At 43.1% G+C, this 12,823-nt stretch overlaps 1 protein-coding gene across 2 annotated transcripts in view; it reads left to right on the forward strand.

The window, feature by feature from the left end:
- Positions 1-12,823, forward strand: part of AHI1 (Abelson helper integration site 1) — a 263,073-nt gene that overhangs the window by 78,427 nt on the left and 171,823 nt on the right. For both annotated transcript variants that reach the window (XM_053460103.1, XM_053460102.1), the window contains one exon: positions 9,458-9,564. In XM_053460103.1, coding sequence (XP_053316078.1) covers positions 9,458-9,564 — 107 coding nt within the window. The remainder of the gene's footprint in view (positions 1-9,457; positions 9,565-12,823) is intronic.

Genomic DNA, 12,823 nt, shown 5'->3' on the forward strand with positions numbered 1-12,823 from the left:
GGAATTCAAACATAACAACAAAGCAGCTTTAGCCGAAAGCTGGTGAAAAGAAAGAAAGACAGACATTCTTTCTGCGAGACATCCAAGAAAGACCCGTGAGGCATCCAAGAAAGTAGAGTAACAGGCATAAGGGGGGACACATCGACACACCGAAGGGTCTCTACCGACTCCCTGGCCCGCCACAGGAACTTGGGTGGCGGAGATAGCCGTCCGGAACAAGTTAATGGTCCGATACGACTTACCTTGGGAGTAAAGGTGCGCGAAAAAGTTCAGCACGGCAACAGTAGGGGTCGTAATGGGATCGCAACTGTATTCCACACACCAGTGACACAACACGTTTCAGGCCTGGAGATAGGACTTACAAGTTCCAGGGGCCCAGGAGCCCCAGAGAACTTGTAAGTCCCAGGATCCCCGGAAACCAGCCAGGCCACCAACGATAGGTGATCCTGCAGAATGAGGGGATGGGGATTCCCCTCTGTGTCCAGAAGCAGATCCGGAGAGGCGGGAAGAAGCAGGGGATCCTCGCAAGATAACTCCAACAACAGCGGGAACCACGGCTGTGTCCTCCTCAACGGGGTGATCATCGTAACCGCAACCCGTTGTCTGGCGAGGCAGTGGAGTGTCCGCAGAATCATAGAGAACGGCGGGAACATGTAGGCGCCCTGAACGGACCAGACCTGCAGGAAGGCATCCACCGCCAGGGAGAGCGGGTCTGTCGATTTTATTCTGGGCGCGAAGAGGTCCAGGTGAAAAGGACCCCGGGAGCGATCCAGCGCAAGAAATACCTCCTGAAGGAGACGCCAGTGGTTGGCGTCCCTCCAGTGGCGAGAAAACCAATCCGCCTCCAGATTGTCCTGGACAGGTGATCGTCCAGGCAATACTAGTAGAGGTCCTTGGTGAGCTCCGTAAGGAGCTTCAACCGTGCCCCCCCAGCCGGTTGATATACAGTGCTGCGGGCACATTGTCCATGCGGAGGACAAGGGAACAATGGGTGACGTGTTTGGTAAAGCTGCGGACAGTGAAGGAGCCTGCAATGAGTTCCAAACAGTTGATGTGGAGTCCGTGCTTCTTGTCGGACCAAAGACCCCCTTGTTTCCGTCTCTCCGCACCCCAACCAAGCAGGCTGGCATCCGATTCCAGGACGAGATCTGGGACCAAGCCGAAAATGGCCCGACCGTTCCAGGCGTCCATGTGCGAGAGCCACCAACGAAGTTCCAAACCCGCCTCACCGGACAAAGGTGCGAAGCGGTTGTAGGAACCGGACACGCTATTAGGGATATTAATGAGACAAAATCGGTAAAACCAATATTTTATCACACACGCAAAATAACGACGCTACCAAATATTGTAGTACCACATCCACAATATAAATTTAAGGAGATACCCTATATTTTATCTCCGATCCTAAATCCTTTCAGATCGCCGAAATTATAATTCAAATTAGATATATATCACGAAGATAATCAATCAAAAATATTATTTATTGTGAATACAATTTATAAAATATATATATGAGTCACACCGTGCATAATATAAAATACAAAGTACTTAAACATGTCAAATTGCAGTATATCCAAATACGGTATATTATCGAAAGTTATCAATATGAATTAATACTTTATGAGTCTAACACACACAATTGATTTCCATCCCACTCAGCAACCAAAAATGATAATCAGGGCGGTAATAAAAAGATCACTAACTCTATTATATTAGTTTAACTAATATGACAATTTAAAATTTAATAATGTCTAAGAGTGTTTAGTGAAATTCCTAATAGATGCAAATAATGTCAAACTCCATCTATAAGCTGCAGTCTCACAAGCCGTCATATACAATAATGCAATATACTACTTCCCAGAAAAAGGGAATTCTATATGAAGAAGACAAAATTCACCTCTATTTAGAATGATGAAACAATTATATTTACCACCACTTGTTGCTGTTGTCCAACTGGTCCTTGTAGAAGTTAATCCAGGTTCAGTGGCAAGAAATTAAGTGGAAAGAAATATAACTTACTAAAAGTTATATAGGTTGGGACTCAAGGTGATTCTTAGAGTAAGATTATGGTGCCAGGATCTTGAGATTCCAATTCTTTGGGGTAAATTAAATGAAATGAGTCCGTCAGGGTCTGTCTGTTTCAGGATGAGTTTTCTAAGGTCCGTTTTTAAGGTGAGTCTTTTTAGGTCAGTTTTTTTAGGGTCAGTTCCTTAAATTATTAAAGACATAAGCTTTTAAAGACATAGCTTATTATCATAGCCTCCACCTCTTGATTGGAATTATCCAATCATAACGGTGGGTTTTACCCATTATAATTAGGACTTCTACTCATTTTTACACGTTGTAATTTCTTAATTTACCTGCAAGAGACGCTCTGGTCTAAGAAATAACTTAAGACCATTACATATGTGTTAGGAATTTATCCTTGGTCACCTTATCTTTAGATGTTACCTCCTAGATAGTAAATCAGGTCTTTGTAGTCACCCATATCTCCAGACGTTGCCTCCTAGGTAGTAAATTAGGTTTTGGTGGTCTTACGACATATCCCCCATTCCAATTTACATTCCTAAGGATATGCAGTGTCTGCTCCTTAACCTTCTCATGGAAGATAACATTCATAGGATCATATATACTGAGTACTTCTTTGTTCTCAATTATAGAGGGAACAAAGACACACAGAAATAACCGTTATATGATTAAATAAAATAAAATGGCTCTGACTCCATTTTGTGCTCATGTAAATACAGAATATATAGAATACATGTTTTCTAGCATAAAATATCTGACAACGCGAAGATGACGAGTCTTCAACCTCTGGAGAACCCGGTGGTGTAGAGGTCCGGGGAAAATGGCCTGAATGGAGGCCGAGACAAGACCAATCACGCAAGCGAGAGCCCTGAGGGAAACCATCGAATCAACTGAGTAGGGACTAGGACCGACTTTGCCTCGTTGATGATAAAGCCGAGGTCCTAGAACAGGCAGACTGCCAAGACCATGTTCCGGATCAGGGAATCCCTGTCAGAGGCCATGAGGAGCACGTCATCCAGATAGACGATGCACTGCAAGCCACGAGCGTGAAGAGACTCCAAAACCGGCTTCACCTGCTATGTGAAGCACCATGGAGCGGAGCTGAGGCCGAACGGGAGGTACGTGAACTGCCATAGGAGCCCCTGCCAACGAAATTGGAGATATCTCCGGTCCTCCGGGTGGACTGGGACCGTGAAATACAGCCGCGTGAACCAGTCGTCCTCGCGGAGGAGATCCCTCAAAAGATGGATACCGTCCATCTTGAAGTGGCGATAAATGACCAGCGAGTTCAGGGAGTGGAGATTGATAACCGGGCGGAACTCCCCCGATTTCTTGCACACACGAAATATATTGCTCAGAAAACAGGGAGGGCCGGGAACCCGTTCTATGGCACCCTTCACACGTAGTGAGGACAGTTCCAACTCCACAAGGGCCCTTGAACAGTGTGCTAGACAGGGAGGGAAAGGAGGGGAGACCTGACATGGAGGGGAAATGAACTCTATGCGAAAACCCGCCACGGTCTCGAGAACCCAGGGATCGGAAGTGAGGGCGGACCAAGCATGGGAAAAATGAGCAAACCTGCCTGCAACAGGGATAAGGGGAAGGAGAGGACAAACTCTTACCCGCAGGCATCTTCCCTCGGTAGGAGCCTCTTCCTCTAGTGGAGCCACGGGCGAACAGGGCGCGGTCTTGGGACCGGTGGGTCGCCGAGGCGTCGAGGTCTGGAGCCAAAAGCGACTCTGCTGGCCGCACGACCCCTGTGCCGGCCAGCCCTGGAGGAAAAAACGCTCCCTGGAACGTTTGAGCTTTATTCAGCAAAGTGAAGATGTTCACATGCTGGCTCATTAATTCTTCATTAATTTCTCCACGAAGAGCAGGCCATTGGCTTCAGGGCCAGTTCCTTAGGTGGCCAGCTCTGCCAGCTTCGAATCCAATTTGAAGGGAGCTGCCTTGCGACTCTCTGCCGAGATGGCACAGTTAGCGTTGCCCAACAGACAGAACGCCCTCTGAATCCACTCCTGAACCAGGTGGGCGTCGGCCATCTGGAAAACCTGGGCTAGTGCCCCGGTAGTATCCAGCAGCTTGTCCTGTGCTACCCGTAGCCCTTGTTCAATACCCTTCATAGGGTCTCTTCCAGAGCCAGAAAGGAAAGTGATGAACGACTGGTCGAATTCTGGGGTGTTCGACACTTTGGCAGGCAAGGTGGGCCTCTGGCACTCAGACCTCAGACGCTGGCTGACCTCTTTGTCCAAGGGACGTCTCAGCCAGAACTTCAAAAACTCTGCAACGTGGGGAGAATGAGTCCACTCCGACGATTGGGGGTGACGGAGAGCCCGAGGATCAAAGAGTGGGAAACCGAGAGAGTCTGTGACCTCGAAGGGTTGATTGGGCCCCGAGGTTGTAGTCTTGAGGAGATCAGGAGTCGCGTCGCGCCCAAAGTCAGGGAGGGAGTCGAAGCTTGAAGATCCGGCCCGATACTCATCCAGGACTTCATATTCCTCTGCCAACTCTCCGGACGGCGAAGCGGCAGGGTCAGGCTCCAAGAAAGTGAGGCACTGCCATTGGGCGGTGCGGTGTGTACACAGCGGCCCCTTTAACTTCATATTAAGCGTCAGCGGCAGGAGGAGGCAACCCGGGTGCTCAGCGGCTGTTTTGAAGGTTGATCTGCCGGCCCCGCCCACGGAACGACCGGCCCACCGGGAAATTTCCCGGTATCCCGGTGGGCCAGTCCGGCCCTATTCTTTAGTTGGGTAAATGCAGGTTAAATCACAGGATATCAGGAGCCAGATTACACAGTCTGTAAGGTCATCACAGTCTTAATGTAAAGGCACCTAACAAACAGGGCTGGTCATGGTCACAGGTGAGGGAGGCAGGGTAATAAAGCCTGTTAGGTCAGGTGTGGTAATGGCATAGGCTTCAGGTGAGGGAGGCATAGATATAGCATGACCAAACACAGCTGAACATAAATACACAGAACATGGATTAAATACATAGCAAACAAAGGGTTAAACTTGAAAAAACCTGCAGTCAGGATAGAATCCTGACACCAGACCAGAGCAGTTTTTTTGCTTTTGCTATGACTTTATTCTACTCTGATTGCCCACTCGCTTATTTAGTGCGCCCCCACACATAGTTACATAGGCTGAAAAAAGACATGCGTCCATCAAGTTCAGCCTTTCCTATATCTGTTAATTTGTTGCTGTTGATCCTAAAGAAGGCAAAAAAAACCCGGTTTCGCTCTTTCCAATTTTGCACTAACCAGGGAAAAAAATTCCTTCTTGACCCCAAAATGGCAGTCAGATTTCTCCTTGGATCAATAAGCTGTTTCCCCATAATTAAAGATTGTATCCCTGAATATTATGTTTTTCCAGGTATCCATCCAGTTGCAGTTTAAACGTCTGTACAGACTCCGATAAAACTACCTCTGCAGGCAGGGAATTCCACATCCTTAATGTCCTTACTGTAAAAAACCCTTTCCTCTGCTTTAGTCTAAATCTCCTTTCTTCCAGTCTGAACGCATAACCACGTGTCCTATGCATAGTCCTGTTTATGAACAGATTTCCACACAATGGTTTGTATTGGCCCCGAATATATTTATATAATGTTATCATATCACCTCTGAGGCGACGTTTTTCTAAACTAAACAGATTTAAATTAGTTAACCTTTCTTCATAACTATAGTGCTCCATTCCTTTTATTAATTTGGTAGCCCGCCTCTGCACCCTTTCTAGTGCTATGATATCCTTCTTTAGAATAGGTGCCCAAAATTGCACAGCATATTCAAGGTGCGGCCTTACCATTGATTTATACAGAGGCAACATTATATCTTTATCCCGCGACTTGATACCCCTTTTTATACACACATCATATATTGTTTTTTTTCAGCACAAGTAGGGCTTCCTTTTGAAATCATTATATATATATACCATCAGTTAGTATGAGAAATATCTAAATATTTGGGAACAATTGAAAAAAAAAAGGATATGTATTTTCACAGTTACAGCTGTAAAAACTAAATACAACCAGTTCATAGCTCCACGGCTGAACGCGACTTCAGAAAATCCAAATCCAGCGAAGACTTTACTCACTATAAATGTATGCTTCGCACCTACAACTCTGCCTTCTCTATCTCTTTTTCGCCAAACTGCTCTATTTTTCTACTCTCATATCATTTCTTCCAACCCACAATGCCTTTTTCCACCTTCAACTCTCTTCTCTGTCCCTCCATACCCACACCACAAACCTCTCTCACTGCCCAAGTTCTTGCTACCCGTTTAAAAGACAAGATCAAAACTATTAAACAAGACTTCTCTTCTTTGCAACCCCCTGCTACACCACCCACCACCACTCTCTGTACTCATCCCATACTATTTACCTTTTCTCCTACAACTGAAGAAGAGAGAGCCACTCTTCTTTCTTCCTCTCACCCAACAACCTGTCCCCTTGACCCCATCCCATCACACCTCACAAAGTCTCTATGTTCATCCCTTGGTCCATCACATACCCACCTATTTAATCTTTCTCTATCATCTGGACCTGTACCAACAGCCTTCAAGCATGCTCTAATCGCACCCATTCTAAAAAAATCCTTCCTCTGATCCCATCTGTCTCACTACCGTCCTATATCCTCTGTTTCCTTTTACCTCTAAGTTGCTTGAACGGATTGTGTGTGTACTATCGCCTTACTAACTTCCACTCCTCTAATTCCCTCCTTGACCCTCTACAGTCTGGTTTCAAACCCCTTCACTCTACTGAAACGGCTCTAACAAAAGTCTCCAAAGCATAAGGTCACTTCTCCATTCTAATACTATTGGATCTCTCTGCTGCTTTTGATACTGTAGATCACCACCTTCTTCTTGATGCACTTGCTTCTATAGGCATTCGAGATACAGCTCTCTCCTGGATCTCCTCATATCTGTCTAACCGCTCCTTCTCTGTCAGCTTCTCTAGCAAGACATCATCATCCCTTCCGCTTTCGGTTGGCGTCCCCCAAGGTTCAGTCCTTGGCCCTCTGCTGTTCTCTCTTTATACTTCATCTCTTGGCAACTGATTTGGCCTTCAGTATCATCTATATACAGTTGATACCCATCTCTCCATCTCTCGTGCCCCGTATTACTAACTGCTTGTTTATTTCTTCATGGATGTCACAACACTACCTGAAACTTAATCTTTCTAAAACGGAACTCATTATCTTCCCTCCTTCCATCTCCACTCCACTACCTGAATTCTCTGTCGCCATTGACATGACTTTCTCTCTTACTAACCAGGCCTTGGGGTCATCCTTGACTCAAACCTCTTCTTCATCCCTCAGATTCAGTCCCTTGCCAGATTCTGTCGCTTACACCTAAAAGAAAAAAAAAAAATCTCTCGCCTCCTCCTTATTTCCCGTCTTGGCTATTGCAACACTCTTCTGGTTGGCATTCCACTGTCTCGACTCTCTCCTCTGCAGTCTGTCCTAAATGCTGCTGCTAGGCTTATCTTCCTTGCACGCCGCTCATCTTCTGCTTCCCCACTCTGTGAAATCCTCCACTTGCTCCCTATTACCGTCTACAAGATTTCACTCAGGCTGCCCCATCTCAAAACTCACTTCAGAGAAGCATACCATCTTATCTGCTAGAGCTTCCTTGTCACTGATACAACCACCACACTACCTCTCACCCTTTCTCTATGCCTTATGTTTGTCACCCCCATTCCCTCAAGAGTGTAAGCTTGCGAGCAGGGCTCTCTCCACCTAATGTATTGGTTTGTCTTAGTCTGTGAATTCTCGTCTTGTCATACCCCTTGAATATATGTATTGTATTAAGCGCTTTGTTGGTGCTATATAAATAATAATAATAATAATACGGTCTAATAGTACCACAGATAGAATACAGGGACTGCCATTAGTTTATTTGACATTCTTTATAAACCGATATTGATGTCTCTCTCCTTTTGCCCCTGAGAAATCCAGCAACTGCCCAAAGAGATGTATGTTTTTCTTTTACCTTGCATTACTGTTTGGGAAAACTTTTGCGTATAATTATTTGGTGTATAGATATAATGTAATAGGGAAATAATAATTTTAGGATTGTTTTCCAGGCACATTTCTGTCCTACGGAACTCTCTCAGACTTTTACTTTCAATAGTTTTTTATTAATTTTTAAAGAAATAAGAAGTACAAATAACACCAATAGTAATACATGAGAGACAGTCACAGCTGTCAGTTGGTATCAAACCAAGACAGTCGCAGCTGTCATTACATTGAAAATTGAAACCATCTTGATAAGCATGTAGCTCAGTTACATTGTAACGTTATAAGGTAATAAAAAACGTAAACAAGAAAACTTCCCTGTAAAGGAAGAGGAACAGAACAGTATGCCTGAGTGAATTTTTTTTTTTTAAAAGCGTATATCTGCTCAAGTATTTTATAGTGAATAGTTTTAATAGTTGACATGCCATACCAGTGAGGATGACTGTAGTTACAGATAGCATAGAGAGTAGGTCTGGAATCCTTAAATATACTAAAGAACCTCAAATATCTATACAATAGGATGAAGAATACCATGGTTTCCATCTGATAGAGAATTTTTTTGTGTTGCCTGAACCTCTAGCTAGAATTTTTTCGTAGGAATATGTAGTATTTAGTTTGGAAATGACTATATCAATAGAGGGAATCTCCACAGTTTTCCATTTGCTTGCAAGAGTGTTTTTTGCAATAATGCAAATGATACAGAATAATTCCTGATATTGTGGGGAAATCTCTCAGACTTTTAAATAAGTGTAGATGACTGAAAGGGTTAAGAAGTCAGCTGCAACTGACACATAAACACCAATAAGGCAGCATATACAATAAAAAATCTAAAATGATTCTGATGTAAAACATTCCTTGGCAGTAACAAAATAGTAGAAAAGTGAACACTAGGTAGCCAGACTGCCTAACTTGTTTCGTGCCCAGCACAGAGGTACTTAATACTAGGCTGTCACAGTGTAGTGACGGTTTAGTATGATTCTTATCAATCTGCTTTATTTGAGTGTTTACCCTATGTCCTGTTATTTAGAATTGTCAGTAATTTTGTTGCCTGTTTTTATTATTTAGGTTTGTGACTTGGTCATTGTCCCCTACTTTTACTAATAGAAATAAAGTTTGTTTTATATATTTTACATTTATTCCGTACATTTATTCATTTTTTTCTCATCTATACATCTATGGCCTGTAATCACAAAATATTTGCAAATGTTGCATGGTCTTGGGTATTTTACATCTGTTATCTTTATACCTGTTGTGCAGTTACTATGTGGTTGCAATTTGATGTTGTTAATTGCAGGGTTTCTTTAATTTAAATCTTGATTTAGGTGCTAGAAAACCAAATATTATATAGTGTATATATAGCATGAGTCATAGTAAAGAAGGTCTGAGTATGACTATAGGTATGGTTTTTCCTTTTTGTAGGTCTGAACATGTACTCTGGAGACAACTCTGGAACAATCATCGTTTGGAACACTGTGATTAGTGGGAGCACTCAGGAAAATCTACTAGAACATTGGGGTATTTCAAAGGTACTGAAATATGTATTTTGTCACACTTTTTTCACACTTCAATATGTGTCTACTAAAATATGTTTTATTGGAAACCACTTGTAAGATTGTGACACGTGACATGGAACTGTATCATATAGAAAAACTAAGCACAAAGCGCAAATACATACCTTTAATCATCATACTTTATATCTGTATGATATATATTAACCCCTTTGTGACAATGGCTTATTTTATTCTTTGTTCCCTTTGTGACAATGGCTGTTTTAACATTTCTACGGTGCCCGTGTTTAGCTGAACCCACGCAAGTTTTATACATATTTTTTTTCAGAACAAGAAGGGTTTACTTTAGATGTCATTATTTTTATTGTATCATATAATTAACTATAACATATGTTGAAAAATTTTGAAAAAAATACTTTTTCTGGTTTTTACTTGAAAAATCTTTTACTCGCCTATTATTATTATTGTTATCTTCTATTTATATAGCGCCAACCATTTACACCTCGCTTAATAAAATACAATCAAGGGCTATACATTATGTGGAAGAAGTGAGTTTTGAGATGTTTCTTGAATGTTGGGAGGGAGGGTGAATGCTGAAGGTTCGGTGGAAGTAGATTCCAGAGATATGGGGCAAAAGGAAGAAGTGATAAGTGAGGAGAGCCTTAGCCCATGGGAAGAACGTAAGGATGGAGTAGGAGAGTATTTGCCTATGAGGGCAGAAATGTATGGAGGAACAGTGTTATGGAGGGCCTTATATGTTAGTACCAGGATTTTAAGTTTAATTCTAAAGGTAATTGGGAGCCAATGGAGGGTTTCACAGAGTGGGGGGAAAAAAGAGGAGCGGCGAGGGGACGTCATGACACGAGACGCTAGGTGGTCGAAGCGTCTGGAGTTCGCGGGCAAACGAATGCAGCAGTAATGCTGCCGATATGAGTTCCATGGAATTAGCACCCTGAAACAGCAAGATATCCGAATTATCGAATCGAAGATTGACTTGGGAGTGTTCTTTGTTGCGGGACTCTTACGTTTCTACACCCCCTTCCCGAGAGCAACACAAATAGCCTGCTGGACATACCTGTGAGACGCACCGTGGGAGCTCTCTGTGGAAACCGTGGAGAGAAAACGTGAGGTGGCCGTCTTACTGGGTGCTGGTGGTGAGGATATTTTGCTTACAAAATGTCACAAAGAAAAACCGCAGAAGAAAGAAAAGAGAGAGAGAAAGAAAGTTGGTCACACTCTTCTCCCCTGCGCTTCAAAAAAAGAGGGCATTTGATCAGACATCTGATGAGTTTGAACAAAGCTCCATACTTTCAGCTGGAGATGCATTAGAAGAAATAACAGAGATAACTACTAAAGAGGGTATTTCAAACATAACTACCAAACAAGATGGAACACTTACTCAAGAATATTTGCAGTCTTGTATTCAAGCTTGTGCAGAGCACCAACTAAAACAAATAAAACAAGAATTTAAAAGCTATTTTTCAGATGTAAAAATAGATATCGCAAATATAGCTGAGCATCTTAAAGGTGTAGAAATCTTGCTTTTTTGTGGGGAGGGGGAGGAGCGATGACGTAGCACGCGGGTGTGCCACGCGCACGGTTTGTTGGAGCCTGGGGGCTTAGATTTTTGGTCTCTCCCAATCTGGCGTCCTCTTACCGGCACCTGACAGTTCCAATATAACCCAGGTTCCTGGTCGGTGTCCCGGCCGTGATGAAGGTCGGTGTCCCGGCTGTGCTGAACGCCGGTGCCTCCGGCCGTGTTGAAGGTCGGTGATCCGGCCGTGCTCCAGGTCGACGTCCCGGCTGTGCTTCGGGTCGTGGCCCGGCCGTGCCATAGGTCGATTTCTCGGCCGTATTTTGGTCCCGGCTGTGTTACAGGCCCAAGTTCCGGCCGTGTTCCAGGCTGTTGCGCCTGCTGTGCTGTAGGTCGCCTGCCCTGGCTGAGCCATTGGCCGGTGTCCCGGTCGAGTTCCAGGAAACCCTTGATCCGCTGCTGGGTGGATGCTAGACATACAAGAGGCATGAGACCGGCAAGATTCCAGAGTGTCATAAGATCTGAAGAGATGGAGGGGTAGAAGTTGCCCTAATACTGCTACCAGATAAGTGTCTAAAATTATTATTATGGACTGTCTTTGGTATATGCTAAACCGACTTTAAACATTGGTGAAAGAAGGTAGAGGTGAAAAAGAAAAAAAAAAGAGAGGGAAAAAAATAAGGGAAAAAAAAAAGGAAAAAAAAATAAATTATATATTATGGTCTATATGGTCAAGAAAGGGTCACATGAGGATAAACCTAAGCTAAATGACGATATACCCAAGGAGATTTCAAGACCTGAGCTATAATATTTTGACATTGAAGTGGATCTCTAGAATATATAAGGCTGGTACGAAGAACCTTATTTTATATAAATATCATTTATTAAAGACCATGGCATCAAAAAAACTTCAAGACAAAATGCCTAGGAAAGACCGTAAAGATCAAAAAGCAGAAAAAAGATTGTCCTTTTTCACTCCTCCACCTAAGCAGGACCGAAAAGACCTTGACTTAGAGGACAATCCTAATATAACTAATCAAACAGAATGTGATATTTTACAATCAAGTCCAGCAACTTTAGACATGAAACAACTGATACATAACCAGCTATCTGAAGCTTTATATATATAGATCTTTAGCGCGTGTATCAACCACCCTTCGGTATGATTACTGGTTCCTTAACCTCGCGTGCATGGAAGAAAAGAAAGATCCAATAGGGTAATATCTTTAAAACCACTATTTACGCGGTGAAGTAATACACTCACGTTTAGATGGAAGATATCAAGCACATCTGGTACGGGAGTGTATCACTTCACCGCGTAAATAGTGGTTTTAAAGATATTACCCTATTGGATCTTTCTTTTCTTCCATGCACGCGAGGTTAAGGAACCAGTAATCATACCGAAGGGTGGTTGATACACGCGCTAAAGATCTATATACATTGTGAGTCCAACTGTTGAAGCATTGTGCGAAAATTCCAGTACTTTTTTTACTGTATCACACTATTGGCTTTTTTCTTTTTTATTTCGTTTTATTTTTTATGAGTGATTCGCGATCGTGTGTTTTGAAGCGCCCCTAGACAGAAGTCAATGTTTATATTCCTTTCAACATTCCGTGGAGAGTGTTTATAGGGCTGCAGCTATAAACCCGATCAAAGAAAAAGGAAAGTATTTTTTGTTCTTGCCTTTTGACACTTGGTTTCACCCTTTTCATATTCATTGGAATCCCAGACAGAACTTTTACG

Source organism: Spea bombifrons, chromosome 3, assembly GCF_027358695.1.
Source record: "Spea bombifrons isolate aSpeBom1 chromosome 3, aSpeBom1.2.pri, whole genome shotgun sequence".
NCBI classification, from domain to species: domain Eukaryota; kingdom Metazoa; phylum Chordata; class Amphibia; order Anura; family Pelobatidae; genus Spea; species Spea bombifrons.